The sequence below is a fragment of the Coturnix japonica genome, chromosome 10 (assembly GCF_054131305.1).
Source record: "Coturnix japonica strain WE chromosome 10, WE-NBRP24, whole genome shotgun sequence".
Classification (NCBI taxonomy): domain Eukaryota; kingdom Metazoa; phylum Chordata; class Aves; order Galliformes; family Phasianidae; genus Coturnix; species Coturnix japonica.
Genome location: NC_140672.1, coordinates 3939068 through 3964242, shown reverse-complemented (window position 1 = coordinate 3964242; position 25175 = coordinate 3939068). Strand labels below are relative to the sequence as shown.

Genomic DNA, 25175 nt, shown 5'->3' with positions numbered 1-25175 from the left:
CCTGTTTCCCGTAGTAATGCACCTGAGGCCTCAGATGTCTGTGCCTTGTGATCAATAGTAGACAGCAACGGTTTGGAAACAGAGAGGAATCAAAGCTTTGGCACGGCAGCCGTCCCAGCTGCCAGGAGCAAGGAGGAAAGGCTGAGCATTGCAGGATCCACACGCACCCACTGTACAGAGCAGATGTGATCAGTGCCAGCATTGTCACTGTGCTGCTCTCACACATAAACTGCAGGTGAGTGCTGGAGTGGCAATGCTAAGTCAGTGACGGAGCACCTGGTGGGAAGGCAAGGCCAACTCAGAGGAGCTCAAGTGTAAGCAATGTACCTGAGTGACCAGAAGGGCTGGAGCAAGGAGCCACCCCTTGGCAGCCTTCATTCAAAGGCTGGCAGTGGAGGTGGGGGTTTCTCACTGGAGATCCTGGCCTGCCTGTAGCCTTCTGAAGGTAAGCAGCTCAGTTCTTCACCCATGGCTGCTGCATTTGGGGTTGTCCTCATCTACTGCAGCTGAAGGCTTTGTCACTCTGCTGTTACTGCTTTGCTTTCCATCGTATTATAGTGTTAAATGGGCCCTTCCTCGGTTCACCTGAGAAAGCTATGAGTTGCCTCTACCTTTTCTCATCCCCAAGCAGTATTGGCAGAGCCGTGGGTCATGCAGTGGGGGTCCCATGTCCCCTCTGCCCCCCCTGGCCCATTTCACTGTGAGAGCCCTCACTATATTTTGCATTTAGAGTGACTTTTTCCCCCCCTCTAGTTTGCTGTTTGCCTGAAATGGTCTGAAATGTAATAGCCCAAGACAATCATCAGAATGAAATATCTCCTGTATAAAATATGCTGCAGCTATTCAGGAATGAAGATGGAGTGGAATGAGGGCTGCCAGATAAAGATTTAGAGGCACTGCCATACTCCTATAGGTTGTTTACTGAAGATATTTTCTCCTAAGCCCCAGTTTTAAGACCGCCTTTCAAAAGAGGGCACCAAATAAAATTTAGCAAGGAGCTTTAACAATTCAAGCTACCATGTGCTGAGCTTTTTGTTGCCCTTATGGGACTGAAACCTCATTTCCAAGGACCTTGACTTTCTTCTGATAGTGCAGGAGAAGTGGCATTGCCAGCGCTATTTTTGCACTGAGACACTGATTGGGTGTGAAATCTGTCTGTGGTGGCTGTGCCAGCAGAACCAGGCAGACAAAACATGGATGTGCATGGCCTGATTTTCCCTGGGATGCTGGGGAATCTGGGGGTACTTAATGAAACCAGGACAGTTGAACAGCAGGCATTGTAGGAAAAGCTTTCCCAGCCATCTTGGCACTGAGGTGGCTCTGTGTCCTCATCCCATAGCCTGGGTTGGGGAAGGGGTGAAGAATGTAGCTAAGAAGCCTTGCAGACATACAGGGCTGCAGCCCCAGGGGGCCCATTCTGCTCTCCCCATCTCAGCTGGCTCTGGGTGGTTGGAGCATTGCAGTGACAAGGCAGTCAGTGCCTGCCAGCAGACACCCTGTGAGTAATTGTGGTCCGGCTGTGGCTGCAATGTCTGTTTAGGATCCCTGCCTATTACTCAGCCTGGAAGCAGGCATTGCAGTAAGCAAAACTGCCTGACACAGAAGTAATAATGAAATGCAAGGCAATCAGAGCCCTGTTTGTAGACTTGACAGCTTGCTGTTTCCAGCCCAGGCACTAGAGATCCATGGAGTATCCTGGATTGGAAAGGGCCATAGGAATCACTGTATCTCACTCCTGGTGACCTGCAGCTGCAGGATGTGGGACCTGTGGGTGCTGGGTTCAGAATGGTGCCTTGTCCCAGTACTGCAATGCTGTGCTCCACTGCTGTGCAGGCAGGAGGGTCTGTGCCCAACAGATGCCAGGTCTGGGTGTCAAAAGCTTTAGGTTACCGTGGGAAGTGCTGTCCTGCAATCTGCTCGTGCAATCAGCACTCCCAAAGTGCAAACTAATGTTTTGTTTTATCTGCTTTCTTCCCACCCCCCACCTTTCCTGGGCTACCGGTGATGCTGTTGGCAGCTCGCACCCAGGCAGCTGCATAGCACAGGGATAAAAAGCAGCTTTCTGCTGCCACCTCGTGATGACAGCGGGCTCTCAGCCGGGAGAGAGCATGCTTGGATTTCTGGGGAGTTCTAGGGCAGATGAGCACCTTGGAACTGCCCCTGTAAAGAGCCCAGCAGCACGGTTCATTCCTAGGAGCTGCAGCTTTATTAGGCTGTGCTATTCCTGCAGCAGAGCCCTGGTCCCAGTGTCTCAGAGGCCATCGGGTGGCACAAGCCTGCTGATGCCTTGGGATGGTGCTCCTTGTGTGCTTTGGGGTGATGGATGGCAGCGCTCTCCTCCCTCGGGCAGGCTTGTATTCAATGCAGCAGGGAATAATGAAACCCTGGAGGGCAGGCAGGGATGCTGTGGGGCCAGAAGGATGAGCTGAGACCTGCACAAGCAGGCAGGTGCAGCAAGCACCATGCCAGGCATCAGGCACTGATCAGCCCCTCTCTGGTGCTGTCCCTGACGCTCTTCAGGAAGACAAAGATGTGGGACCCTCCAGTCCCCTTGGCCTCCAACGCAGCTGGTGGCTTGCCAATGGAACCAGCCTCCTCCTGCCCTGCCTTGGACTTCGCCACAGTGATGTACTTGGTGACGATAGCGATGTGGTGGGACCTGAAGTCAGCCAGTGCTGTGATGCAGTGGTTAAACGCCTCGTGGAGCCGCAGGTCTGCAGAGCTGAGGATGTGCTGCCGCAGGGAGGGGGCCAGGCTGATGTCTCTGATGAAGGCACGGTGGGGAGGGGGCATGTAGTCCCTCATCCTGTGCAGGAACGCAGCTGCAGAACATCAACAGAGACATTGGGAGAAATGAGAAGGTGGCATTTCTTTAGGTGGAAATATTAGATTGGTTTGCCCTTGGAAGGCCTGCCTACACTCTTGGAAAGAAAAGTTAATGCTAAACCACTGGAGAACATGAAGGAGTTGGTGTGATGTAAATCCAGTGGAAGAGGAGATGCGGAAGGATAGGTCCTGGTCCACAATCCAATGCAAATGCTCTCCAAGCAGTTCCCAGTTGGCATTTGCTGGCACTGCTCTTGCCCCCTCTTCCCTCTCCTGAGTGCCTTATGGAAAAGGTTTCTCCCTTTGGGTCCCTGAGCACAGGAGCAAGCAGGGGCTGAGCCCCAAATCAATGCCATGCTGCAGGGTCTGTGGGGTACCCTAAAACCCCCAAACCAGTCTCCTGCTGGCTGTTCCCATCCAGCCCTGGCACTGAGTTCTGCTGTTCAGTACCAGCAAGGTCTCCCTGCACAGCCTCCTCTCCTCAGCTCTTCCCAAGTGCATTAAATTAATTGAGAAGCAAACCCATATTAGGTCAGCGCTTCATTAGTGTTGGCTTTAACCCTAAAAGGCAGGTTTTAGCCTTTGCTCTCGGCATTTATATATTATTTGCTATTAGGCTGGCTTTGCTAATTTCTGATAAACATTTTCTGTCTTGGGCAGAGTGATGTGAATGGATGAACTCAGTTACTGGCAGGGTGCTGGCGTGCTCCGCTCCTCAGCTCTGTACCCATATATAACCTCAGCAAAGAGCTGACATGCAAAAAACAAAGTCTGTTCCTCTGGGAATTTATAGCAGCACAGAAGTGTGCCAGAGCCTGGTTTATGGACTTCCTCATGTAATGTACTGCGGACAGCCAGAGGCAACAGAAGGATTTTGGAGGGTGAGGTGGGCTGCTGTACCTGCTGTAGGCGCAATGGGCACAGCGCTATGGGCAATGCAGTGGGTTGGTTCTGTGCAGGGTCTGATGGGATAAAAGGGAGAAGTGTTGGACTTACTGCTCTCCTGGCTGTGTTGAATCCCCAGGAGCTCATCAAAGGTGTGGAGCACGGAGCTCTGTGCTGCGCTGCCTCCTGAGAACGCCATGGGCTGCTCGGAGATGCCCTCATAAAGCAGCCCGTGGGGCATGGCTGCGTTGTCCCGCCAGCTGAACAGACAAGGGCAGGTCAGCACGGCTGGTGCTGGGCTGCAGGGAGTGACCTTGGGCTGGTAGATGGAGTGCTGCCCTCCTGCCCCCAGCCATGCATCACTGTGCCCTGAAAGCTGTCCTCAAATGCAAGATAAATTTGGGAATAAACAGCACATCAAGGTGCACTGCAAGGTCATGATGTGGGGAGAGAACCATCATGGTGTGTGTTGCTATGAGCCCTGGGGCTGCATCCTCATCCACTGCCTTTATTTCAACAGAGAACAAGCCCAGAATGTGATTTCCTCCCTCTCTTGAAAGATGCTCATCCACAGCAAGGCTGAGAACTGGGCTGTGCCTCCCCCCCACCCCCGTACACCATTAACTCACAGCCATGTCACCCAGCTTGTGCAAAAATGGATAAATGCTCTCCTACAAATAGAAAGAGGAGTTATAATTTCAGAGCCGTAATGTGCCTGGCACAAAAATATCTCCTGACCTTCTGAAGAATGCACCGTTTCATGGAGCTTTCAGTGTTGGCTGCTGGAGCTGTTTGACTGCAGGAGCAGATTTTTGCTCAAATTGCAGAGAAAATAGATTCATTATTGAATGCCTTAATATTTTTAGTTCTCCCGGGGATGTATTTATAGTAACCTTTACTAGTGGGAAGTTCTTATAAGCAGAAGGGAATTCAAAGCCATGTTTTTCCAGGCTGATGACCATCAAGACAAGGTCAGCTCGGATAAAGAAAGAAAAGAAACATCATCAGGATGCATGGAGCCTTTTGACTTAGGAATGCTGAGATATGCCGAGCAGAAATAAAAATAGAAAGCTTCTGAGAAGGCCAAAAGCAAAGCAGATTGTGGTGCTGGCAGCCCTGCAGGGAGCTGAGGGACAGCACAGTGCTGAGCTCTGCTGCCCTGACCAGGTAATGTGGGTGAAGGGAAATACTCCCTGCTTACCCTGAGAGGAAGATCCTGATCACGGTGTAAAATACTGCTGGATCCACGTAATCTAGGTGGAAATTAGACCAGTTACTGTGGGGAAATTGCAGGTGATGCTGCCTGCAACAATACTTCCAATGGGACCCCACTCTGCCATCAGAGCAGGGCTTGCTGCGGTACTGTAAGGGCCAGGCACAGTGCATTCACACTATGCTTCTCATGAGCCCTGAGTGTGCAGGCTGCTGTTACCGTGCTCCCATTCCTAGTACCATGCATCTGCTGCAGGGCCTTGTCCATGGCTCCAATGGCTGCTGACAGCCCCTGCAGGGCTCGGTGCAGGAGCTCATCATCATGGTGCTGGAGGGCATGAATAGCCTGAATGGTGGCCTGCAAGGAGTGGAGAAGAGCATGAAGTGATGGGCTGAGATGTGTCTTGGATACCTGTGGGGTCAGGCGGCTGTGGGTCTTGTAGCACCATACCTTGATGCCAGGCACAGCTGCCTTCTCCACCAGGAGTGTGACGAGGATGAATCCACGCAGGCTCTCTCCCCCAGGCAATGATATAATAGGCTCCAGGTTCCTGCAGGGTGGCCAGCAGTTGTTTCCCTGTGTCCCTGCGTGTCCCCAGCCCTGACACCACTGTGCTCAGAGGCTGAGCTCTGCTGCAGCAACTTGCACTGCTGCATCCCATAAACAAGCGAGTGGTTTGGAGGATCTGCACACAGGACTCAGCATGCAGCTGCCTGCCCCAGTGCTGGGTCAGAGCATAGCTCAGTCCTTGGGGAAAAACCTTCCAGGTGCAAAATGTCCCACTCCTCAAGCACAGGTAAGCAAGGATGTGCTCTGCTCTGCCTCTACAGGGATCTAAACCCTTCCCTGGCAACACTGCCCTGCAAAGGCTGGAGCAGCAGCTGTTCTGCCATGGTGCTTTGCTGCTATTACAGTGGTATGTCTGTGCACCAAGGACTGAACTGTTTCTGTCGTGTACTGGGAGAGAGAGGTTTAACCCAGCAGTGTGGGAGCACTACGCCAATTCAAACAAAACTAACGCTGTTAGAGAATAAATAAGCATCTTAAATACTTACTCAATTTCCAGAGGCCTGGAGGCATTTTGAACATCGACAGCAAATGCACATGAAAAGGGGGAGAAGCAGAGAGATAAAGTGATGTTATAAACTGTTCTAGCAATGGGCTGTGGTGCACCATAGGGAGGTTGTGCACCATAGGGAGGTTCCTGCCCTTGGCCAATAGCTCCCACATGTGTGCCATGGGGCAGAACCCTTCCCTGGCCCTAAGCCATGGGTCAGCCCCAGGCTGTGGTGGCTTCAAATGGCTCTGGATGGGGTGGGAGCTCTGTGCTGGACAGGAGCCGCGCTCGCCTGGTTACCCGCTGGGATTCTTCCTCCTCCAGTTGGCCAAGACGAAATCTGCATGGGTGAGGATGGGGGGCAACCCCAGGGCCTGTGACACCTCCCAGAAGGGAACGGCCAGGTTACGGGGCAGCATCTGGGGGCACAGAGCACAGCACAGGGCTTTGGCATCAGCCCTGCAGGATGGCTGTGACCCCCCAGAGCAGGAGCTGATGTTACCTTCACGGTGCCTTTCTCGCCCTCCTGCCAGACGTAGCCCATGGTGAGGAAGCTGAGCACCAGGTGGGCCAGGTGCAGCTCCTCACGTCCTTGGAGCTGTTGAGTGTTCAGCTGTGGCATCTGACAGAGAGACCCTCATGAGCACATGTGACCTGCATGCTCTCAGCCCAGCAGGGCCCTCCTGGCACCTTGCCTTTTGCATCCCAGCCCTGTGCTCTCCCTATGGATTATCCGTTCTTTCCTTCCCATCCCTTCAGGGTTTGCCATGGATGGAACTGGTTGGGTTGCATGTGATGAGTCCTGGTAACCCTTGGGAGCTCACTGCCCTGCACCATGAGGTACCTCAGCAGTTGTGCAATGATTTAGCTCTGTGCCAAGTTAAGGCTTTGCTTTGCAGGCCCAGAAGTGACTGGTGCAAACCTGACCCAGTCAGAGCATTATTGGCTTAGCTTTGCATTGACCTTTGCAGTCCCAGCTGTGTCAGATTGAAGTGTGAGAGCACTCCAAAGCCAGATGCAGTGACATGTACCTGGTGGATGCGTGCACGGAGCTGGTGGCTGGCGATCAGCTGGGGCAGCTCATGGGCAATGTCCATCCAAGGGCTGTAGGAAGGTGGCAGCTCTGTCTGGGGAGATGGCAGGAGGGAGGGTGTCAGCACATTACACGCTGGGGACCAGCTAGATATACACAGATCCATTCTGAGGCTGGGTGCTTGATCCTACTCAGGGCTGGGAGATAAGCACAGCCCTGGGCAAAGACTTTGGTTATTGCAAGTCTACACCTGGACACAGCTGCTTCATACTGGCTGCAGTGCAAAGTAGCTGCAGGTCAGGGAAAGGGAGCACAGTGGCAGTGCTGGGTGTGCACAGGGCAGTGCTCTGCTGCATGGGAGAAGGTTCTGTGGCAAGGGACAGGAGCACCCTTCCAGCCCTCAAATTGCAACTAATGGCTCGTGTCTGGTTCCTCCACTTGTAATAGCAGCCTGTGTGATTGTGAACTAATGGCCGATAAACAACTGTCTGCCCGTCCCTGAGAGCTCCCACTGTAAAATGCGCCCAGTGACAAATGGCACAGCTTGTAGGATGGGAGATCTGCCATCTAAATTCCCTCCTCGTCCTCGTGGAGAACACTGTAAATCCACAGCCACTATCTGTATTGCAAAGCTCCTGCTCCTCTCCCCTGTGCCATTTGCTGCAGCCAGCATAATCATTTGTCCTATGAATCTGCCGAAGCCAAAGCCTCGCATGCATTCCTCGTTGTTCTATCAACTACTGTAAAGCACTGCTAAGAGGCAACCCAACCAGCACAACGCTCACCAACCCCAATATCTGCCACTCTCTTTAGCACGCACGGCCGTGTCCTACCAGAGGGTTGGGCAGAAGGAAGCCGTACTCCTCGGAGAGCTGGAAGCGGCCCATTGCAGTGGGCTGTGGGCTCTCCTCCTCGTCCCCAGCCTCCATCCTGTGCTGCCCTGCTCTGTGCTGAGCCAGCACCGTGTCCCAGCCCCGAACCTTGTCCTGGGGGGTGCCTGTGGCTGGAGGGGCTGAGCAAACATGACTAAAGGTTGCTGATAAGCAAACGCTGAGCTCCAGCCCCTGCAGCGGGTTTGGGGTGGGGGCTGCGAGCTGTGCCCTCAGTATGGGGACATGGGGATAAGCTCAAGCATGGCACCCCAATATTGTCTTCCCCACAGTGCTGTCCCTGTGAGAATGGTGTGTGCACCGAGTCCTCAGCTCTAGGTTTGCTGATTTAAGTGCTCATAACAGCCTCAGTGCAGCCAAGGTAAATGAAGGGGAGGCACAGCTGAAGCTGCTGCCATGCAGTAAGTGCTGCATGGCAGGGAGCAAAGCTCCCAGAGTCACATTTCATGTCAGTTGAAGATTAATCTTCATTTCCAGCTAACTTGTTAATGGCTGAACACAAGTTGAGCTGTCATTAAATTCCCACTGTCAAAGCACAAGGCTGTAATGATGGATTAAATGTGCATTAGTGAATGGCATGATCTCCCCATGGCAACAGCTCCAGGTGGGGTGGGGGGGATGAGAGCAGAAGTAATACATGGAGGGAGCACCTACACCCTGCCCTGCTCCCAGCCCTGCCCTGCAGGGATGACAGACCTCAGGCACCAGAAATAACTTTTATTGAACAGCACAAACAAGGACACAATACAAAGGACACAGCCTTTCAATGTCCCTCCAGCCTCCAGACCAGGGCTCCATGCTGCTGCAAACACCCATGAATTTGGCAATATCCTTTAAAGGCCTTTCCAGCTCTGCTGCTATGCATCCACTGTGATCTTTTCCTCATCAGCGATCTTTTCCTCATCTGTGATCTTTTCCTCATCAGAGATCTTTTCCTCATCAGTGCTTTCCTCAGACCTACAGCATGGGAACAGAAGGGGGTTCCTGTAAGTGCCAAACAGCACTGCCTTCCCCTCCCTATGTGGATGGCAAGGATGAGCTCTGCCTCTCCTGCCACCCACACCCCATGGAGGGTTGCAGGCTCACTCCTCTTCTTGTGGCTTCTCTCTGGACAGACACTGCCTCAGCTCGTTTATGTTTATTACCACGAAGACGAACCCAATGTAGAGGGGCACACTGAGACACCAGATGAGAATCTCCGATGTCTTCAGTGAGCTCTTCTTCCAGATGGCTGCAAGGGATGACTCCTTCAGAGGGGAACAGCAGCACCCTGGAGCAGCCCCCCCTGCACTCACAGCCCTCCCTGCTCACCACCACTCTCTCCCTCTACTTTCTCCTGGCAAAACGGGGCCTTCCAGCCAAGGTCACAATGGCAGCTCCCTCTGTTGTTACACACCTGCATGACAGAGGAAGAGAAATGATTTCTATCAGCTGACCATGAACGCATCCTCACTTTTGCGAGCTGCAACCTGGGAGAGTTGCAGTGATCTCAGAACCAAGGGCATGTAGCACTGTCACTTACACCGTGATTGTGGCATTTTTCCATTACGTCACAACTGTAGTTCAAGACCGAAGCAGGCACACACTTCTGTTTCAAGCAGACCTAAAGCACAGACACACAGTCAGCACACGATGGACACCAACACCTACCTCCTGCTTCACTCCATTCAGTGGCATTCATACTGTCCACGTATCAAGGTCAACTTGTTTGGGATACAACCAATAGAAAAGCCACTGCCCCTGGGGCTCCGCTGCTGCAGAAATGCTTCCAGCAGCTCCTCCTTTTCACCCCAGCACTGCTCACCTTATGGTCATCACAAGCGCTGCCATCCCTCACCAGCATGGGGTCCTTCTCCGTGAGAGGCTGCATGTAGTCCAGTGTGACACACACCACGTTCTTCACCCGCACGTAAACCACCGCAGCCCTCTCCTTGGTGAAGGGCACAGTGCCTGGGTACTCACAGACCAGCTTCCCACAGCGGAGATCACTGCAGGCATGGAGAGCACAGTGCTTTGCAAACCACCCTCACCCTTCCACTCCTCTCCATGTCTGACATGGGAGGGCTGAGCACAGCCATAGGAGAATGGCTACCTACCTACCTATCCTAAATAGGTTAGGGCTAGGGTTAGGGTTAGGGTTAGGGTTAGGGTTAGGGTTAGGGTTAGGGTTAGGGTTAGGGTTAGGGTTAGGGTTTGGGTTTGGGTTTGGGTTTGGGTAGGTAGGTAGCCTACCTTCCACAGCCCTCACCTCCAGGCACAGCTGTGGTAACCACTCTTATCAGAGCCACAGTGCCCCATTCTGTCCCTTTGGCCATTGACTTCCTCATAGCAAGCCCAGGGTGCGTTTTTGGCATCTGCAAACACACACCATCACTTAGGGACTGTCAGAAAGCCTCGCTGCTGTGCATCACCACTGGCTCCACGTGCTTTTGATTCTTGTCTCCCCCAGCATTAAGCTGCCTCACCTTTGCCAAAGATCTCCTGGCACTGAATGTCAGGAGACAGGCACTTCCCCTTATAGCAGTAGGCAGTGTTCTGCTTGCAGGGATGCCCGTCCATGACCCACAGGTTGGGTGTACACTCCCCAGAGGTGCCATTGCAATATTCCTCCAGCTCGCATTCATTATTAGAGCGAGATCTGCACAAGGTGCCTTTTTTCCTAAACTGGTGGAAAAAGACAGAACGAGAGGAGCTTTGCACAGCACACACTCACAAACAGCAGCACAGAGTCCTGTTATGATGCTCTCTGCACATGGGTCTTGCAAACAAGCAATGCAACACCACTGCAGCACGGCTCACCCTGCACCTGTAGCAGCATGGTCCTGACAGGCACTGCACACCCGTTCTTAATTTGCAGCCCTCAGTGCAGCACGGATCATCCCGGCACTCCTGGAAGCAATGAGCACGGACAGTCAGGAGAGCTCATGCTGCTCCCATAGGGAAACAGGAACACAGCTCCAAGGGTTCCTGGCATGGCTCTTCCTCAGGCACAGCCCTGGGCTCCCACCAGGGCTCACCACCCACCTCTGGTAACCCACAGTCACAGGCCTCTCCCATCTCCACCAGTTTGTTGCCACACACAGGACTTTTGTAGGACACATCCGCAGACGGCCTGTTCAGGAAGCAGTGCCCTTCTCCAGAGGTGAGAAAACGCTCAAAGTCTCTTATGCTGCAGTTGCTGAAGGCTTTGGTGCCAGCTGAGTGCCTGTAAGCAGAGGGTGAGGTCTGTGTGCTGGGGCTCCATGGCTCTTCCCATCAGCAGAAGGACAGGAGCCTTGCACTGCACTTACACTGCATTGCTCTGCATGATGCAGGTGGCTCCTGCACAGCCACAGCTCCCAGGGTCATCATAGTCCATCCCCAGGCTGAGTCCCAACAGCTGAGCCACAGCCAACGAGAACACCTCCAGCGTTGTGCCATGTGGGTACTGAGAGGGCACTGCAGCTGTGGGGTGCTGCCAGCCCTACCCCCCCACACCACAGCTCAGCACCCAGCAGAGCAATCCCTGCTGCCAGCAGCCCTTGCCCTCCAGGTGGGCACAGCCCAATGCTGCACCCAGGCACAGAGCTACCCACATGGACAGACAGCTCCATACCAAAGCCACTGCTCCAGCATGGTCCTTGGGACACAGCTTCCTTGCAGAGGATGCTCCTATGGGATGGGACTGATCCCTGTAGCTGAGGACAGCACAGAATGAGCCCTACATGTGCTGCTCTGCACCACACTGACACCCCTATTCCTGCCATTCCCACTCCAGCCACCCCCTCCTTACACAAACAGGAATGTTACGTCCTTCAGCTGCCGTCTATGATGTGTGTTTTTCCACTGCAGAAATCTCTGTAGTAATTCTTCTGCACCTCCTGTGGTCGGGATCTTGTTCATTTCTGTCCAGAGCTCCAGAGAACTCAGCACTACGGTCAGGTTGAGGCGAGTGAAGATCTGGGAAGAGGCAGAGAGCTGGTCGGGACCCCTTAGCTCCCCACTCACTTTTGGTTCAGGGCCTTTTCCATCCCAATGCAGCACTTTCCCCCACCCAACTGAAAGCACTCACGCTGTTCACGTAGCTGAAAAGCTGCACCATCTTTGTGGTCACCACGTGTTTGTCTGCTCCCAGGTGGTCGTACTGAAAGATGACAGATTGCAGAGCACACGAGTGTCCCATGCAGGGACTGCACCATGCATTGCCCACACCCTGGGCAGCTCTTCTGCTGCAGTCCCTGCTATTGCATGTCATTTTCCACACCCAAGGGAGCTGCTTCCCACCTCATGAGGCCTTCCAAGCCCTGATGTTCCGTGAAGGTTTTTCCTAGGAAAAACAATTTATGATGGAGAAGATGAAGACTTACCAGAGCTTTGTCCAGGATGACGTGCATCTCCAGATGCCAACGGGACCTGGGAACAGCTTCCATCACCTTGAGAGAAACAGAACAAATTAAACAGCAACAAAAATCCCCATAGACACATGAAGAGGGTCAGCATTTGAGGTACTGAACAAACAACATCCAGCTGCAGAGCTGGAGATCTTCCAGGTCTGTGGCACCACTGCAGCCCAAGCTGTACTCACTGCTCCATCCCACGGCTGCAGGGACACCTCTGCAGCCCAGGCCAAGGAGCTGCTTCCTTCCAGCAGCTGCGTGTCCACGTTCTCCCCCTCCATCTGATAAACGAGGTGCTGATACCCAGCCGCAGCCTCCAGCGGCCTGATCCCATAGCTGGCGTTGGCGAACTTCAGGACCCCACTGCAGGGTGAAAGCACAGGGCAGGAATGGCTCTGCTGCAGCACCGCCGGATCCCGTGCCTGTTCTCCTGCTGTCACAGCAGGGCGAGCAGCTCACCTGAGCCCGGAGCAGGTGCTGAGTGCCACGAGTGACTCTGGGAAACCCTCCACGTAGCCCACGTAGAAGCAGTCGCGCTGGAAGCAGTGAAGCCGCACCATCAGCGCGGTGCCTGCTGTGTGGAGAGCAGCAGGGAGCAGGGCAGCACCGGGCACCAGAGCTGAGCGCTACCGCCTGTGGCCCCATCCCATCCCCGTAGAATAAACCGAGCACCGAACCGACGGCTTTTGGTGTCCTCCCCTCCCCTCTGTTCCTCACCGCCCCCAGAGCGGCCGCAGCGCATCGGGGGATGGAACAGCATCCCAAGGAGAGCAAGAGCCGCAAGGAGTGTCCTTGCAGAAGAGAAGCTGCACCTCTGCCGCTCCGGGCGTCCCCTCCAGCCCTACCCGGAGCCGTCGGGCGCAGCGTTACCTCCAGACGCGCGAGTTCGTACTGCGTGTCCCCGCCGCTGCCGTCGGTGTAAATCCGGAGCTTCTCAGGCAGAAACACTCTGCGCACAGAACAAACGGACCCTCCGCTGTTCCGCTCCGCTCCGCTCCCCGTCGGAGCCGCCCCCTCTCGCCGCCGCCGCCCCCACTTACTGCTGCCGCAGCCGCACGGTGTGGGGTCGGCCCGCGATGGGGATGGTGACGGTTCGGGCGCGGGGCCGCCCCTGGGCCGCTCCTCCCCGCAGCACCGCAAGCAGCACCGCCAGCCCCAGAGCCGCCCGCATCGCCCCAACGGCCGCCGGTTGCTTCAACGTCTTTATTGCTCGCGCAATTCACCCGCGCTCTGCCTCGAGCGTCGCTCCGGCTCCGGCTCCATCCCCGAACCGCTGCTCTGTCTGCTACAGACGCTCAAGTTGCTCCTGAAGCTGCTGGTATCGTATTCTGTGGAGCTGCGGGGACAAAGCGGGGCTCAGTGCGGGGCTGAGCACAGCCCGGTCCCTGCTCTCACCCCCCCCCCTCCCCAGCCGGACAGGAGCCCGTCACATCTCTATTCCCAAAATGTGGTGTCCCATTGCTTTTGGTTGGGGACACTATCATGGAGCACATGGTAACGCCCCGAGGAGCATCAGAGATGCTTGCCATGTCCTGGCCCTGCTCTCTCATGTTGTCTCTCTCACTCTTCTCCTCCACAGCAGGACAGATGCGTTGCTTTCCAGTTGTGATACCTGCAGCTCCTCCTGCATCTTACTTTTCCTCTTCTATAGTTTCCCCAAGAACCAGCATTTTCCTGCTGGCCTTTTATACAAACAGCCAGAGGGGTGTCATGGATTATGTCCTCTGGATCTCAGCAGTTTTCCAGGAGCTATCACTGATCCCTGCCCACCTCTCACCCCCTTCAGGAACCACTCAATGTTAACTCACGCATAAGATGCCGCCTCACTCCCGGCACAGCGCCGCATCAGCTGGTTCCACTTCATGATCAGGATGATGATGCAGATGAGGATGGGGATGAGGAGGCAGAAGCTCAGCAGCAGCACATTTTTTATTGTATTCTCTGGGGCAAGGCCTGGGGACAGAACCACACCGCAGCCCCAGGTCAGCGCCAGGCAACGCTGAGAGCCCTGGGGCTGCTCGGGGCTCTGCTGTGTGCACTCACTGTTGATGTCCCGCCGCCACTGCCCGCTGTCAGTGCTGCCACCCACCGCAGATCCCTTTACCCTGCAGTAGGGTGGGCTCCAGCCTGGGTGGCAGTGGCAGTTCTTCTTGTTATTGCACACCTGCAAATGCCAGAGTGGATAGAAAACTCTCTGCTTCCAGTTTTCTGCTCATCTAGATGAGCAAATACTCCACGTTCCCTCATCCCATTTGATTTTGCTCTTAGAACACTAAGAAGTCTCAGTTTCTCCCACACTGCTGAATGGTGATTCTGGAGGATGAGGACCTCCAGGTTTGGCCAAGTCTCAACACCTGGAAATAACCTCTTCAGCACTGAGCAGCACAGCACCACCTGCCCAGCAGCACTGCTGTCACTTACCCCGTGCCCACTGCATTTCTTCTGCACATTGCAGTCATAGTTCAGAATGGAGTGTGGCTGGCACGTGCCATTCATACAAACCTGCAAGTAGAATAGGAAGAAAAAAAACCCTGCTGGGCACATTTCTATCTTCCTTCATCAAGGAAGACAGAGACCACCTCTAAAATACGCTGCAAAATAGCAGCCATTTCCAAAGCTGTTACACTTGTGATAATGATGCATCATTTCCACACTTGGGAAACATTTCTCACCTTTCCATCACCACATTTCGTTCCATCCTTAACCAGGAGAGGATCTTCCTCAGAGGGTGAGTACATTCCATCAAAAGACACGCAGAGATGTTCTTGCACTTGAGCATAAATGATGGAACCCTTGAATCTGGTGAAGGGAACTCGGTTTGGGTACGTGCAGACGAGCTTTCCACAGCCCAGGTTCCTAAAGAATTCAATAGTACAGCAAAGGAAGGAAAGTCAGCGTGCAGAACACAGCTACAGCACAGCAGGGTTTACGTGTTGCTTCGGAAGTAAAGGGAAGCACCAACCAAAGATGCTGGGTTACACCTACAGCCAGGAGCAGGGCTGGTATCCATTCAGCTGGTGATTACTGCAGTGCCCAAACCTGTCCTGATGGCTGTTGATTTCTTCATAACACGCCAAAGGGGCATTTTTTGCACCTGGAAGTTTGGAAGCAATAGAACAGAGGGTCACACAGATGTGCTGCTTTTGGTATATGTCAGTTCTTATGATTACAGGGACCCATTCCCTTGCCCTGACCCCAAAAGCAATGCGCCAAGTGCTTCTACCTCTCCCGTAGATCCGCCGGCACTGCAGCTCAGCAGACTGGCAGCGCCCATGATAGCAGTAGCCAGTGTCGTGCTCACAGCTGTGCCCGTCCTGCACGTAGACATCAGTGGGGCAGGAGGCAGAGGAGCCGTTGCAGAACTCGGGCAGATCACACTGTGTGTCAGCAGCGGGACGGCACAGAGTGTTGGGAGCTTTGAACTGGGGGGGGAACACAAAGTGCTCACTGCAGCTCCGTGGGCACCACACACCGATCCCAGCCACCCCTCAGGTGTGGGGCTGAGCTCCCATCCGGCATTTAACTCTGCCATGTTCAGTGTGATGCTTTCCTTACCTCCCAGCAGGGACACACACATCTCACCTGACACTTCTCACAGCACAGTCCCAAGGAACACATGGAGCCTGGCTTCAGCTTGCACTGCCTAGTGCAGCAAGCATCCTTGGCACACACCTGCAAGCACACTACCAACTTTTGCTGCCTGCTCCCCACTGCAGGAGGATTCCTGGCCCCATCCTGCTTTAGGGCAGGGAGCAGGGCAGGGATCCCAGCTCTGCAGCCTCCAACACCCCACTCACCACATCACCGCCACAGTCACACTGCTCGCTGTGCTCCACCACCCCATTACCGCAGATGGCAACTTTGGGGTTGGGGTGCACCCACAGGGCCCTGAGGAAGGGGCAGTTTGGGTTTTGCTGCAGGAACTGCTCCAGGTCTGCAGCACTGCAGCTGCTGAAGGTCTTTGCCCCACTCCTGTGCCTGAAAGAAAAGGTGGACCTCAGCAGTTGTGTGCCATTACCGCCACTGCTGTGGCACTGAGCAGCATTCAGGAACACCTTGATTTTGGAAAGAAAAGGTATTGCTTTCACACACAGAATCACCAAGGTTGGAAAAGACCTACAAGATCATCCAGTCCAACCACCCACCCATCACCAATAGTTCTCACTAAACCACGTCCCTCAACACAGCGTCCAAATGTTCCTTGAACATCTCCAGCATCAGTGACTCCACCACCTCCCTGGGCAGCCCATTCCTCTGCCTGACCACTCTTTCAGAGCAGCAGTATTTCCTAACATCCAGCCTGAACCTCCCTTGGTGCAGCTTGAAGCCATTCTTTCTGGTCCTATCACCAGTTACATGAGAGAAGAGGCTGACCCCCAGCTCACAACAGCATCCCTTCAGGTAGTTATAGAGAGCAATAAGGTCTCCCCTGAACCTCCTTTTCTCCCGACTGAACAATCCCAGCTCCCTCAGCTGCTCCTCATAAGCCCTGTGCTCCAGACCCCTCAAAAGCTTTGAACACACTTCAGGGCCTCCATGTCTTTCTTGCAGTGAGGGGCCCAAGGAAGGCTTTATCCTTCCCAAGCAGGTATCCCTGCACCACCACCATCACATCTGCAGCAGAACCCTGTAACCCAGGGACCCCCAGGCACTCACAGTGCTGCTGACTCCATGACACAGGTGTATGTGGGGCAGTGGCAGTCCCGGTTGTCATCAAATCTCATCCCCAGACTGCGCCCCATTAGCTGTGCCAGGAGGACAGAGAATGACTCCAGGGTCACGGAGTGTTGCAGCTGCAGGAGAGCAGTGCTGTTGGCTGTGGCACAGCCTGGCCACATCCCCCCACTCACCACATCCCCATAACACAGCCCATACCATGGCCACAGCGCCGGTTGCATCACTGCGGCACAGCTCGCCCGGAGCGGTTGCGCCCACAAAGTCAGCCTGGTCCCGGTACCTGGAACACAATTCTGTGCAACACCCAATGTTCCAAAGCACAAAGGTTCAGCAAATCACTGCTCTTTGGTGGTGGCTTTCTTACATTAGCAGATAGGGCACTTCATAGGGACGCAGCAGAGTGCTGCTCTTCTTCCAATCCAAGAAGTTCAGCAGCACCGTTTCTCCAGCTCCTGTGGTCTTAATTTTGTTTGTGGACCTCCAGATGTCCATGGAGGACAATGTCACGGTCACGTTTATGGAATTGAACATCTGGAAGAGCAATGAGAGAGATGGACTCTTGTCGTGCAGGAATGAGCCTGTTCTGCGCACGGAGCACCACCGCCCCTCAGTGGAACATTTGCTTATAGGACAATACGGCACCGAGTAATTCCAGCACAGCACGGATTGAGAAGGCAAAGGTTGAAAGCAAACATGACACAAACCGGAGCAGCACTGAGCTGTGTGGCTGAACCCAAACAGCAGAACTGCCGCTGCAGCTCACAAAGCACAGGGGAAACTCACTCTGTCAACGAAGCCGATGAGGTGAACCACTCTCTGTGACACAATGTGTTGGTTGTCCCCCAGGTGCTTGTACTGAAACACAGGGATGCACTGTGGCTATCAGAGCAACCCGTGATGGGCTGATGGCCATGGGGTGGGTGCAGAGCAATGTGAGACCACAGCAAAGCTCTGCAGAGGGCAACCAGAGCCTGGAGTTGGCTGCACAAGCCTTACCATGTTCCTATCCAGAATGACGTGGAGCAACACCTGTCTGTGGTGCCTTGACATTAGCTGGACGAGAAAAAAAGATCATTGTTGTTAATTAATCTACCCACGTAATTGAGATGCAATGAGTGCTGACCTCTGACAGACCCAGGGATGCTGGTGCTGGGTCAGCCTGTGATAGCACTCACTTTTGGAGCTGGTTGTGCTGTGTCAGAGCTGCTGTCAGCTGCCAGTGCATCCCTGCTGCCCTCGAGGTGGCTGTGTGGGAGCAGAGCCCCAACTTCAACCCCACTGCCCACGGGATAAACCACATGCTGGAAGGTGGGTGAGGAGCCCAGCGGCTCGATCCCATAGCTGGCATTGTGGAACTGCAGCAGGCCCCTGTGGAAGGCACAGGGTCAGTCTGTGGGCAGCGCTGGGCAGCACTGAGCACAGCAGCACTGTGCCCCATACCTGAGCCCTGTGCAAGTGCTGAGGGTCACTGCTGAGCCAGGAACGCCCTCGATGTAGCCATGGTAGTAGCAATCAGCCTATAGCAAAGCAAAGGGAACCCTCAGTAATTCCCAAACCTTCCCAACAATGGCTGTTGTGTATTTGCATTGACAGCTCTTTGTTCCAGCCCAGCACCTCCTGCCTGGTTTAGGATGCAAAAAGGTGGAGGAAGAAGAGAAACTGCTCTCCTGTAATAACGAGAGACACCTCTGAGAGCACTGGGCAGGAAGGCCACCCTGCAAACTGCCAGCAGAGAGAAGCTAACTGAGATTACCTTGATAGAGGGTGAATCAGAGCGCAACTTTGTCTCATTGTATGTGTAAATGCTGAAGTTGGCGGATAAAAAGAATCTGGAACAGAAATGCAGCAAAAGCTCTCTGAGAACATCCAAAGAAAAGCTTGTCTGGGATTTCCCCAGCTCAAACCAACTGCTACAGCCACACTGCACACAGATGGAGCCCACAGACCCTGCAGACCCCAAACTGCTTCCATTTGAGTTGCAGGCATGAGCACCCCCAGCACAGCCATGGGATGGTGGCAGCAGAATGGAATGACCAAAACAGGATGGAATGAACTCACTGCTGCTTGAGGTGAATGGTGTACGGCCGCCCTTCCACTTCAAGGATGTAGGACAGCGTGTCCTTGAACGTGCAGAAAAGCAGAGCAAATGAGAATTAGGGTCAGGAAACAAAACACAGAGAGAAGGTACAGGAGCTCAGAAGATGCTGCCAAACCCACTGCACACAGCTCAGCATCACTTCCCAGAGCTGCACCATCACCACTCACACTGTAAGGGCTGCACACTGCATCCCTGCACTGGTACCTCCACTCACACACACACAGAATGATTTGATCACTTCAGTACCGTGTCTCCAGTTGTGTTTGAAGGTACCTTCTGAGGAATCGTGATGTGCAGAGGCACTTGTGAATCTAAAGAAACAAAGTGCATTTGGTGATGAACAGCACCTCCTGGGAGCATCTGTGAGCCGCAATTGGGTCCATGCACAGCATGAAAGGAGCTTTGCATGGGTTGTGCCTGCAGACCTTCAGCCTCTGCCTTGAAGCCTCTTGTGAAGTTTAAACCAGAGTCCATGTACCACTGCTGGACCTGAGCCCAGCAATAGGAACGCTAAGCAATGGGAGCACGAGGGGAGGCTCCAGGTCAGCTCATCCAACCCAACCTCCTATAGAGCACAGCAGGGCTCACAGAGCCCACACTCACACAGTTTGTTGTACACAAACATCTGCTTCAGGAGGAGAGCAGAGCTGCCCCACGCTGCCTGATTGTCATGGTTCTGTAATGTTACTGTCCCCGAACCGACGGCACCGAACTCCCCACATTGGGCACAGCAGCACAACTCGTGCTCACTGATCTACCCGAGCAGCTCAGCCCCTTATAGCAGAGCTCAGAGAGAACCCAACCAGCACGGGGCCTTTCCAAGGGGCTCCCCCTTCCAGAGCCCCAAATCCTCACCCCGCTGCCCATTGAGCAGCCGGCGGGTGGGATCCAAACCGGGACCCCCACCCTCCCATCCCAGTACAGCTCAGGGCCGGACTCACGCAGCGTAACCAGCATCTCCAGGAGCAGCGCCAGCAGCAGCCCCATACTGCGAGCCCCCCGATAACGGTCCCACCGTAACGGCCCCTCCGTGCCCCCTCCCCTCCTCATCCCCAGCACAGAGGCGCTGCCTCGCGGTGCTCCCAACGCTTTATTCGCTCCCTCCGCGCTCCGCCGCCTTCCCCTCGGCTTCATCCTCCTCCTGTTGCTCCTCCTCCGCTTTCTCGCTGCGCTCCTCGGCGATGCTGCGGGAGGAGATGGATGGAGCGGTGGATGTGAGCTCACGGAGCGGCTCCGCTCCGCCCCGCACCGCATCACCCTCACCGCTTTCCTCTCCGGAGCCGACGGATCCGCAGCTCCCGGCGCAGCAGCAGCAGCAGCACAACCAAAGGCACGGCGGGCAGCAGCACGCAGGAGGCCAACAGCGCAATATTCTGTGCCCCGTTCCGCTCCGTCCGACGCTGGGGGGACACTGAGACAAGAGAGAGCGGCTGGAACCGGGCGGGGGGCGAAGGGCAGCTCCGCAGCGCCCACCCCGCCCCGCACTCACTGCGCTGCGGGAGCTGCACGCCGCTGTCTATGCTGCCCCCGAGGCGCGATCCGCGCTGCAGGCAGTCGGGCGGTCTCCATCCCGGGTTGCAGTGGCAGTGTTGGCGGTTATTGCAAACCTAAAGGGGGATAATACGGGGGGCTGAAGGCCTTCAGGTCAGGCTCAGCTCCGCCCGGAGCCGCCCCCCGATGTGCGCTGCGGGCAGAGAATCCACCCGACAAATCGCAGCCCCCCACTCACTCCGTGTCCGTGGCAATGGGTTTCACTGCTGCAGTCGGAGCCCAGCACGGAGCGGGGGAAGCACGTGCTGTTTATGCACAGCTGGAACATCACAGCGCCAGGAATGGTAGTGAATATTTACAGCATTTATCAGTATGAAATATACCACTGCTGCAAAGGAGCAGGTATTTCCGAAGCCTTCTTTGTGTTTAGGGCTTATTTCTTACATAAAATGTTTCCCTACCATCCCGGAGCCGCATTTTGTGCCTGGTGGGACCAGCAGAGGATCCTGCGTTATTGGTGCATTCAGGAAATCCAGGGATACACACAGCTGCTCACGCACCCGGGCATAAACAACTGCAGCAGTCTCTGTCTCCAGCGGGTAGCTGGACGGGTACGAGCAGATCAGTTTGCCACAGCGAAGGTTCCTGTAACATCAGCCTGATTAGGATGGACATTCACTGCATGGTGAGGCCTCAGCATCATTCAGCCACGCAGCGTGGAGAGGGGCAAGGAGAACACACACCACCGTGTTCATTGCTTAACACAGCTGCAGTATTGATGCTTGCCTGCTCTGCACAGCCCGAGTTAAAGCCAACCCTTCCCTGGCTGCCTACCTCCATGAACAGGCCTTGTAGATGCGCCGTGGGTGGTACCCGCAGTGCCCAAATCTGTCCCTCTGGCTGTTCAGTTCCTCGTAGCACGCCACAGAAGCGCTCCTAGAACCTGCATGTTGGCCAGTAATGTTGGTTATAACAGTCTCCAACAGCTTCCTAATTCCTCAGTCTGCACACAGCAGAACACAGATCCTCGTTGCTGCCACCACCCACCATCCCACTGTCCCCAGTGCTGTGCCAGGTGCTTCTACCTCTCCCGTAGAGCTGCTGGCACTGCAGATCAGCAGACTGGCAGTGCCCATGATAGCAGTAGCCAGTGTTGTGCTCACAGCTGTGCCCGTCCTGCACGTAGACATCAGCGGGGCAGGAGGCAGAGGAGCCGCTGCAGAACTCGGGCAGATCACACTGTGTGTCAGCAGCGGGACGGCACAGAGTGTTGGGAGCTTTGAACTGGGGGGGGAACACAAAGTGCAGCCCATGGCTTCAGAACACTGAGCACCCCCAGCAGCCTCCCCCAGAAACTCCCCTCCAGACTTTTAGGGAGCTGAGCTGGAAATGCCCAGCCCAGGAACCACCTCAACTGCACAGCAGCAGTTTGTCTCCATCAGAGCCTTACCTGACATGTTTTACAACACGACCCAGAGGAACACTGCGCTCCTGGCTTAAGCACACATCCTCTAGCACAGCATGTATCCTTTGAGCATGCCTGGGGACACAGCTGAACCTCATTATACCACCTTATTTCCCCCCCCCTCCCCAGAACTTCTCAGCATTGGATGTTCTCCCCTTTTCACCCCCACAATGCAAATCTGCTGCACCCAGAGCGCACAAAGCTGCCATCAGACCGATGCCAGGATCCGATTGCAGCCCCACACTGCCGTTCTCACAGCCCCAAACACACCGCTCTGTATGGAGATGCTGCATTGCCCACCTCGGCGCTGCCGCAGTCGCACTGCTCGCCGCGCTCCACCACGCCGTTACCGCAGTGGGGTGTACTGTGCGGGGAGGACCCCCGCAATGGGGGGCTGTGCAGGAGGCAGCGCCCTGCGTTACGCCGCACGAACTGCTCCAGGTCTGCTGTGCTGCAGCTGCTGAAGGCCTTTGTCCCACTGATGTGTCTGAAAGAAAGGACGAGCCTTGTGCCGGCACCGCCACTGCTGGGGATTGGGCAGCATTGGGGAATTTCTTACTTTCAGAAGTGAAGTTTTGCTTTGCAATAGCAAACCTGTATTTATCCTTCCTTCCCAAGCAGGCATCCCTGCACCACCACCAGCACACCTGCAGCAGAGCCCTCTGCTGGGGGTATCTGTAACCCAGAGACCCCCAGGCACTCACAGTGCTGCCGACTCCATGACACAGGTGTGTGTGGGGCAGTGGCAGCCCCGGTTGTCATCGAATCCCATCCCCAGACTGCGCCCAACCAGCTGCGCCAGGAGGACGGAGAACGACTCCAGTGTTACAGCAGGCTGTAGCTGCAGGAGAGCAGTGATGTTGGCTGTAGCACAGCCTGGCCATATCCCCCCACTCACCACATCCCCATAACACATCCCCATACCACAGCCCCATACCACAGCCACAGCTCCAGATGCATCATTGCGGCACAGCGTGCTCGGAGAGGTTGCAATTGCAAAGTCAGCCTGGTCCTGGTACCTGGAACACAGCAGCTCTTTGCACAGCCCTCCCCATGTTGCCCTGTAGCTGGGGGCTGAGTTTTGCATGTCTCCAGTTATTGCAGTGCTTTGGTCTTACACAAACAGACAGGCCACGTCGTGTGGCTGCAGAGCCAGGTGCAACTGCTTCCACTGCAGGAATTGCTGCAAAAGCTCATCTGCTGCTCCATCTGTTGGAATTTTGTTCTGCTGCACCCAGAGCTCCAGGGAGGACAGCACCACGGTCATATTTAGGGGTTTAAAGATCTAAAATACAGCAGAAGCAGCTGCTCACACCTCGGTTTTGGAGCAGTTAAACCTTTGTGTCAGCCTGAGAAGCTGCACCTCTGTTAAACTTACCTTGTTCACCAGATTGAAAACCTGGACCATCTTCTGTGTCACAGCACGTTGATCTGAGCCCAAATAGTTGTACTGAAAAACAACACAGGGCATGAAAGTGGGCAAGGCATGGCTTTGTGACAGCACAAACGGCATTAAAATGTTCCCTGTATCCATCACATTAATGTGTGCTACCAACATCCATCTTACTCTTCCTGCAGAACCCACAGCACAAATACAACCCCATGAATTAGTGGAAGTTAGAAATAGCACAATCAAGCAAACACAAAGAGAAAATGGATGCTGCTGACTTACCAGAGCCTTGTCCAGAACTACATGCACCTCAATGTACTTGGGCAACTGTACTGCAACCAATGGTGGCTGAAAAGAGAACAGCTGGATGCTCTGTATTCCTGCAACCTAGGAACTGTGTCCCTGAGCTCTGCTGTGCTACGTAGATATCAATCATGTACAGAGCTGCTCCAGCTCAGCAGCTCCTCATTTGTTAGATGAGGCAGGAACATAATGACCGTATGACAGCTCATTGTAAGACATTGCCATCACTGCCCATCTGGGCTGCCCAGGCAGAGTCCCAAAAGGCACAGCCCCAAAAGGCACAGCCCCAAAAGGCAGAGCCCCACACTCACCTCCTGCAGCCCCCATCCTGCTGCTCTGGAGTGGTTCTGAGTGAACAGGGACCCTGCTGCATTCTCACTGTTCATCCGATACACTAAGTGCTCAAATGTGGGTGAGGAGCCCAGCGGCTCGATCCCATAGCTGACATTGTGGAACTGCAGCAGACCCCTGCAGAGAACAAGGTGCCATTGGCAGTGCCCGGTACCCCTTACCCGAGCAGGGCTGTGCCCATACCTGAGCCCTGCACAGATGCTGAGTGTCACTGCTGAACCAGGGACGCCCTCGATGGAGCCGTGGTAGTAGCAGTCGCCCTATGGCAAAGCAGAGGGAACCCCTTCTGCACTGGGGAGTCTCAAATGCAGGTCACCAAATAATAGTAACCCAAACTTACCTTGATATAGCTTGAATCAGACACTGAGGATCCTGTCTCATCTGACATGTAAATCCTAAAATCATCAGGTATAAAGAGACTGCAGAAGAAGAGCGTTAAGTCTAACACTGAAGCATTATCCCACACTCCCTCCAGATCCCAAACTGCTGCCATTGGGGCCACAGCCACAAGCACCCCCCACCCCTTCCATCCCAGTGGGGCAACAGCTTCGGTGCCTGCAGGTGGGAATTGCCCCGTGCCAGAACAGCAGGGCAGGTCCAACTCACTGCTTCTTGAGGTGGATGGTGTATGGCTTCCCCTCCACTGCAAGGACGTAGGACAGGGTATCCTTGGAGTGCAGGAAAGCAGAGAAAAGGGAGAATTATGGGCAGAACAGCTGGATCAGAGAGCAAAGACACTCCTTGAGGGGTAAGCAGAGCCCCACACCCACCATCACCCACCCACAACCACTGTGCCCACCCACCCATGCACAGGTAGGAAAGGAACACTGTGAGTACCGACAGTCCTGTCTCATTTGGGGGCAGCTGCAGCGGGGTTGTGATTTGTGCCAATGCTCGTGGACCTGAGGAGGGAGAAGCAGAAGAGCATCACACAGCCAGCAGCCCCCATAGGGCCCCAGGGCTCTGCAGGTGCATTGGGTGACTCACACAGCACAGCCAGCAGTGCAGCCCCCAGCACAAAGCACAGCCCCATGTTGCTGCCTGCTTAACAACCAGCAGCAGAGCTCCACCAGTAACAACCCCAACAGAACAGCCCCATAGCAACAGCCCCATGGAGCTG

The 25175-nt window shown here is 54.7% G+C and overlaps 4 protein-coding genes across 10 annotated transcripts; all 4 read right to left on the bottom strand.

Annotated features, from left to right (window-relative positions):
- Positions 1 to 2187: 2187 nt before the first annotated feature.
- On the bottom strand, positions 2188 to 8214 carry IDO2 (indoleamine 2,3-dioxygenase 2). Of its 2 annotated transcripts, XM_015883069.3 has the most exons (10): positions 7848 to 8214; positions 7013 to 7108; positions 6484 to 6603; positions 6282 to 6400; positions 5980 to 5994; positions 5375 to 5474; positions 5164 to 5281; positions 4913 to 4964; positions 3823 to 3971; positions 2188 to 2822 (listed from the first exon to the last, which is right to left on the bottom strand). In XM_015883069.3, exons 1-10 carry the CDS (start codon positions 7941 to 7943, stop codon positions 2473 to 2475), a joined length of 1215 nt encoding a protein of 404 aa, XP_015738555.2. In that variant the 5' UTR covers positions 7944 to 8214; the 3' UTR covers positions 2188 to 2472. The 2 variants fall into 2 exon arrangements, with proteins under 2 accessions (XP_015738555.2, XP_085366664.1); XM_085510538.1 differs by lacking the exon at positions 7013 to 7108 and having other exon boundaries at positions 7848 to 8010.
- Positions 8215 to 8606: 392 nt separating this feature from the next.
- On the bottom strand, positions 8607 to 13616 carry LOC107323764 (disintegrin and metalloproteinase domain-containing protein 32-like). 3 transcript variants are annotated; one of them, XM_015883150.3, is made up of 18 exons: positions 13321 to 13616; positions 13151 to 13229; positions 12740 to 12816; positions 12469 to 12643; positions 12251 to 12316; positions 11956 to 12027; positions 11677 to 11843; positions 11500 to 11581; positions 11195 to 11331; positions 10929 to 11109; positions 10704 to 10793; positions 10370 to 10568; positions 10153 to 10258; positions 9709 to 9892; positions 9427 to 9507; positions 9216 to 9300; positions 8991 to 9135; positions 8607 to 8861 (listed from the first exon to the last, which is right to left on the bottom strand). In XM_015883150.3, exons 1-18 carry the CDS (start codon positions 13449 to 13451, stop codon positions 8762 to 8764), a joined length of 2157 nt encoding a protein of 718 aa, XP_015738636.2. In that variant the 5' UTR covers positions 13452 to 13616; the 3' UTR covers positions 8607 to 8761. The 3 variants fall into 3 exon arrangements, with proteins under 3 accessions (XP_015738636.2, XP_015738638.2, XP_015738637.2); XM_015883152.3 differs by having other exon boundaries at positions 12740 to 12851; positions 13321 to 13612; XM_015883151.2 differs by lacking the exon at positions 13321 to 13616 and having other exon boundaries at positions 12740 to 12854.
- On the bottom strand, positions 13469 to 20096 carry LOC146759140 (disintegrin and metalloproteinase domain-containing protein 32-like). 3 transcript variants are annotated; one of them, XM_015883148.3, is made up of 20 exons: positions 19997 to 20096; positions 19302 to 19366; positions 19016 to 19077; positions 18711 to 18786; positions 18398 to 18474; positions 18133 to 18325; positions 17954 to 18010; positions 17741 to 17812; positions 17322 to 17488; positions 17156 to 17237; positions 16937 to 17073; positions 16078 to 16258; positions 15863 to 15952; positions 15504 to 15702; positions 15266 to 15374; positions 14953 to 15136; positions 14702 to 14782; positions 14324 to 14444; positions 14089 to 14233; positions 13469 to 13616 (listed from the first exon to the last, which is right to left on the bottom strand). In XM_015883148.3, the coding sequence occupies exons 1-20, from the start codon at positions 20040 to 20042 to the stop codon at positions 13484 to 13486; spliced, it is 2277 nt and encodes a 758-aa protein (XP_015738634.2). In that variant the 5' UTR covers positions 20043 to 20096; the 3' UTR covers positions 13469 to 13483. The 3 variants fall into 3 exon arrangements, 2 of the variants coding, with proteins under 2 accessions (XP_015738634.2, XP_085366657.1); XR_014932371.1 differs by lacking the exon at positions 19997 to 20096 and having other exon boundaries at positions 15243 to 15374; positions 19302 to 19726; XM_085510531.1 differs by lacking the exon at positions 19997 to 20096 and having other exon boundaries at positions 19302 to 19668.
- A 30-nt stretch (positions 20097 to 20126) lies between these two features.
- LOC107323763 (disintegrin and metalloproteinase domain-containing protein 32-like) lies at positions 20127 to 25143 on the bottom strand. Of its 2 annotated transcripts, XM_085510536.1 has the most exons (20): positions 25043 to 25143; positions 24893 to 24957; positions 24662 to 24723; positions 24396 to 24474; positions 24239 to 24315; positions 24016 to 24172; positions 23684 to 23749; positions 23390 to 23461; positions 23130 to 23296; positions 22949 to 23030; positions 22716 to 22852; positions 22312 to 22498; positions 21997 to 22086; positions 21632 to 21830; positions 21381 to 21489; positions 21008 to 21191; positions 20785 to 20865; positions 20545 to 20662; positions 20319 to 20466; positions 20127 to 20239 (listed from the first exon to the last, which is right to left on the bottom strand). In XM_085510536.1, exons 1-20 carry the CDS (start codon positions 25086 to 25088, stop codon positions 20146 to 20148), a joined length of 2220 nt encoding a protein of 739 aa, XP_085366662.1. In that variant the 5' UTR covers positions 25089 to 25143; the 3' UTR covers positions 20127 to 20145. The 2 variants fall into 2 exon arrangements, 1 of the variants encoding a protein (XP_085366662.1); XR_014932372.1 differs by lacking the exon at positions 20127 to 20239 and having other exon boundaries at positions 21594 to 21830.
- Between the last annotated feature and the right edge of the window lie 32 nt (positions 25144 to 25175).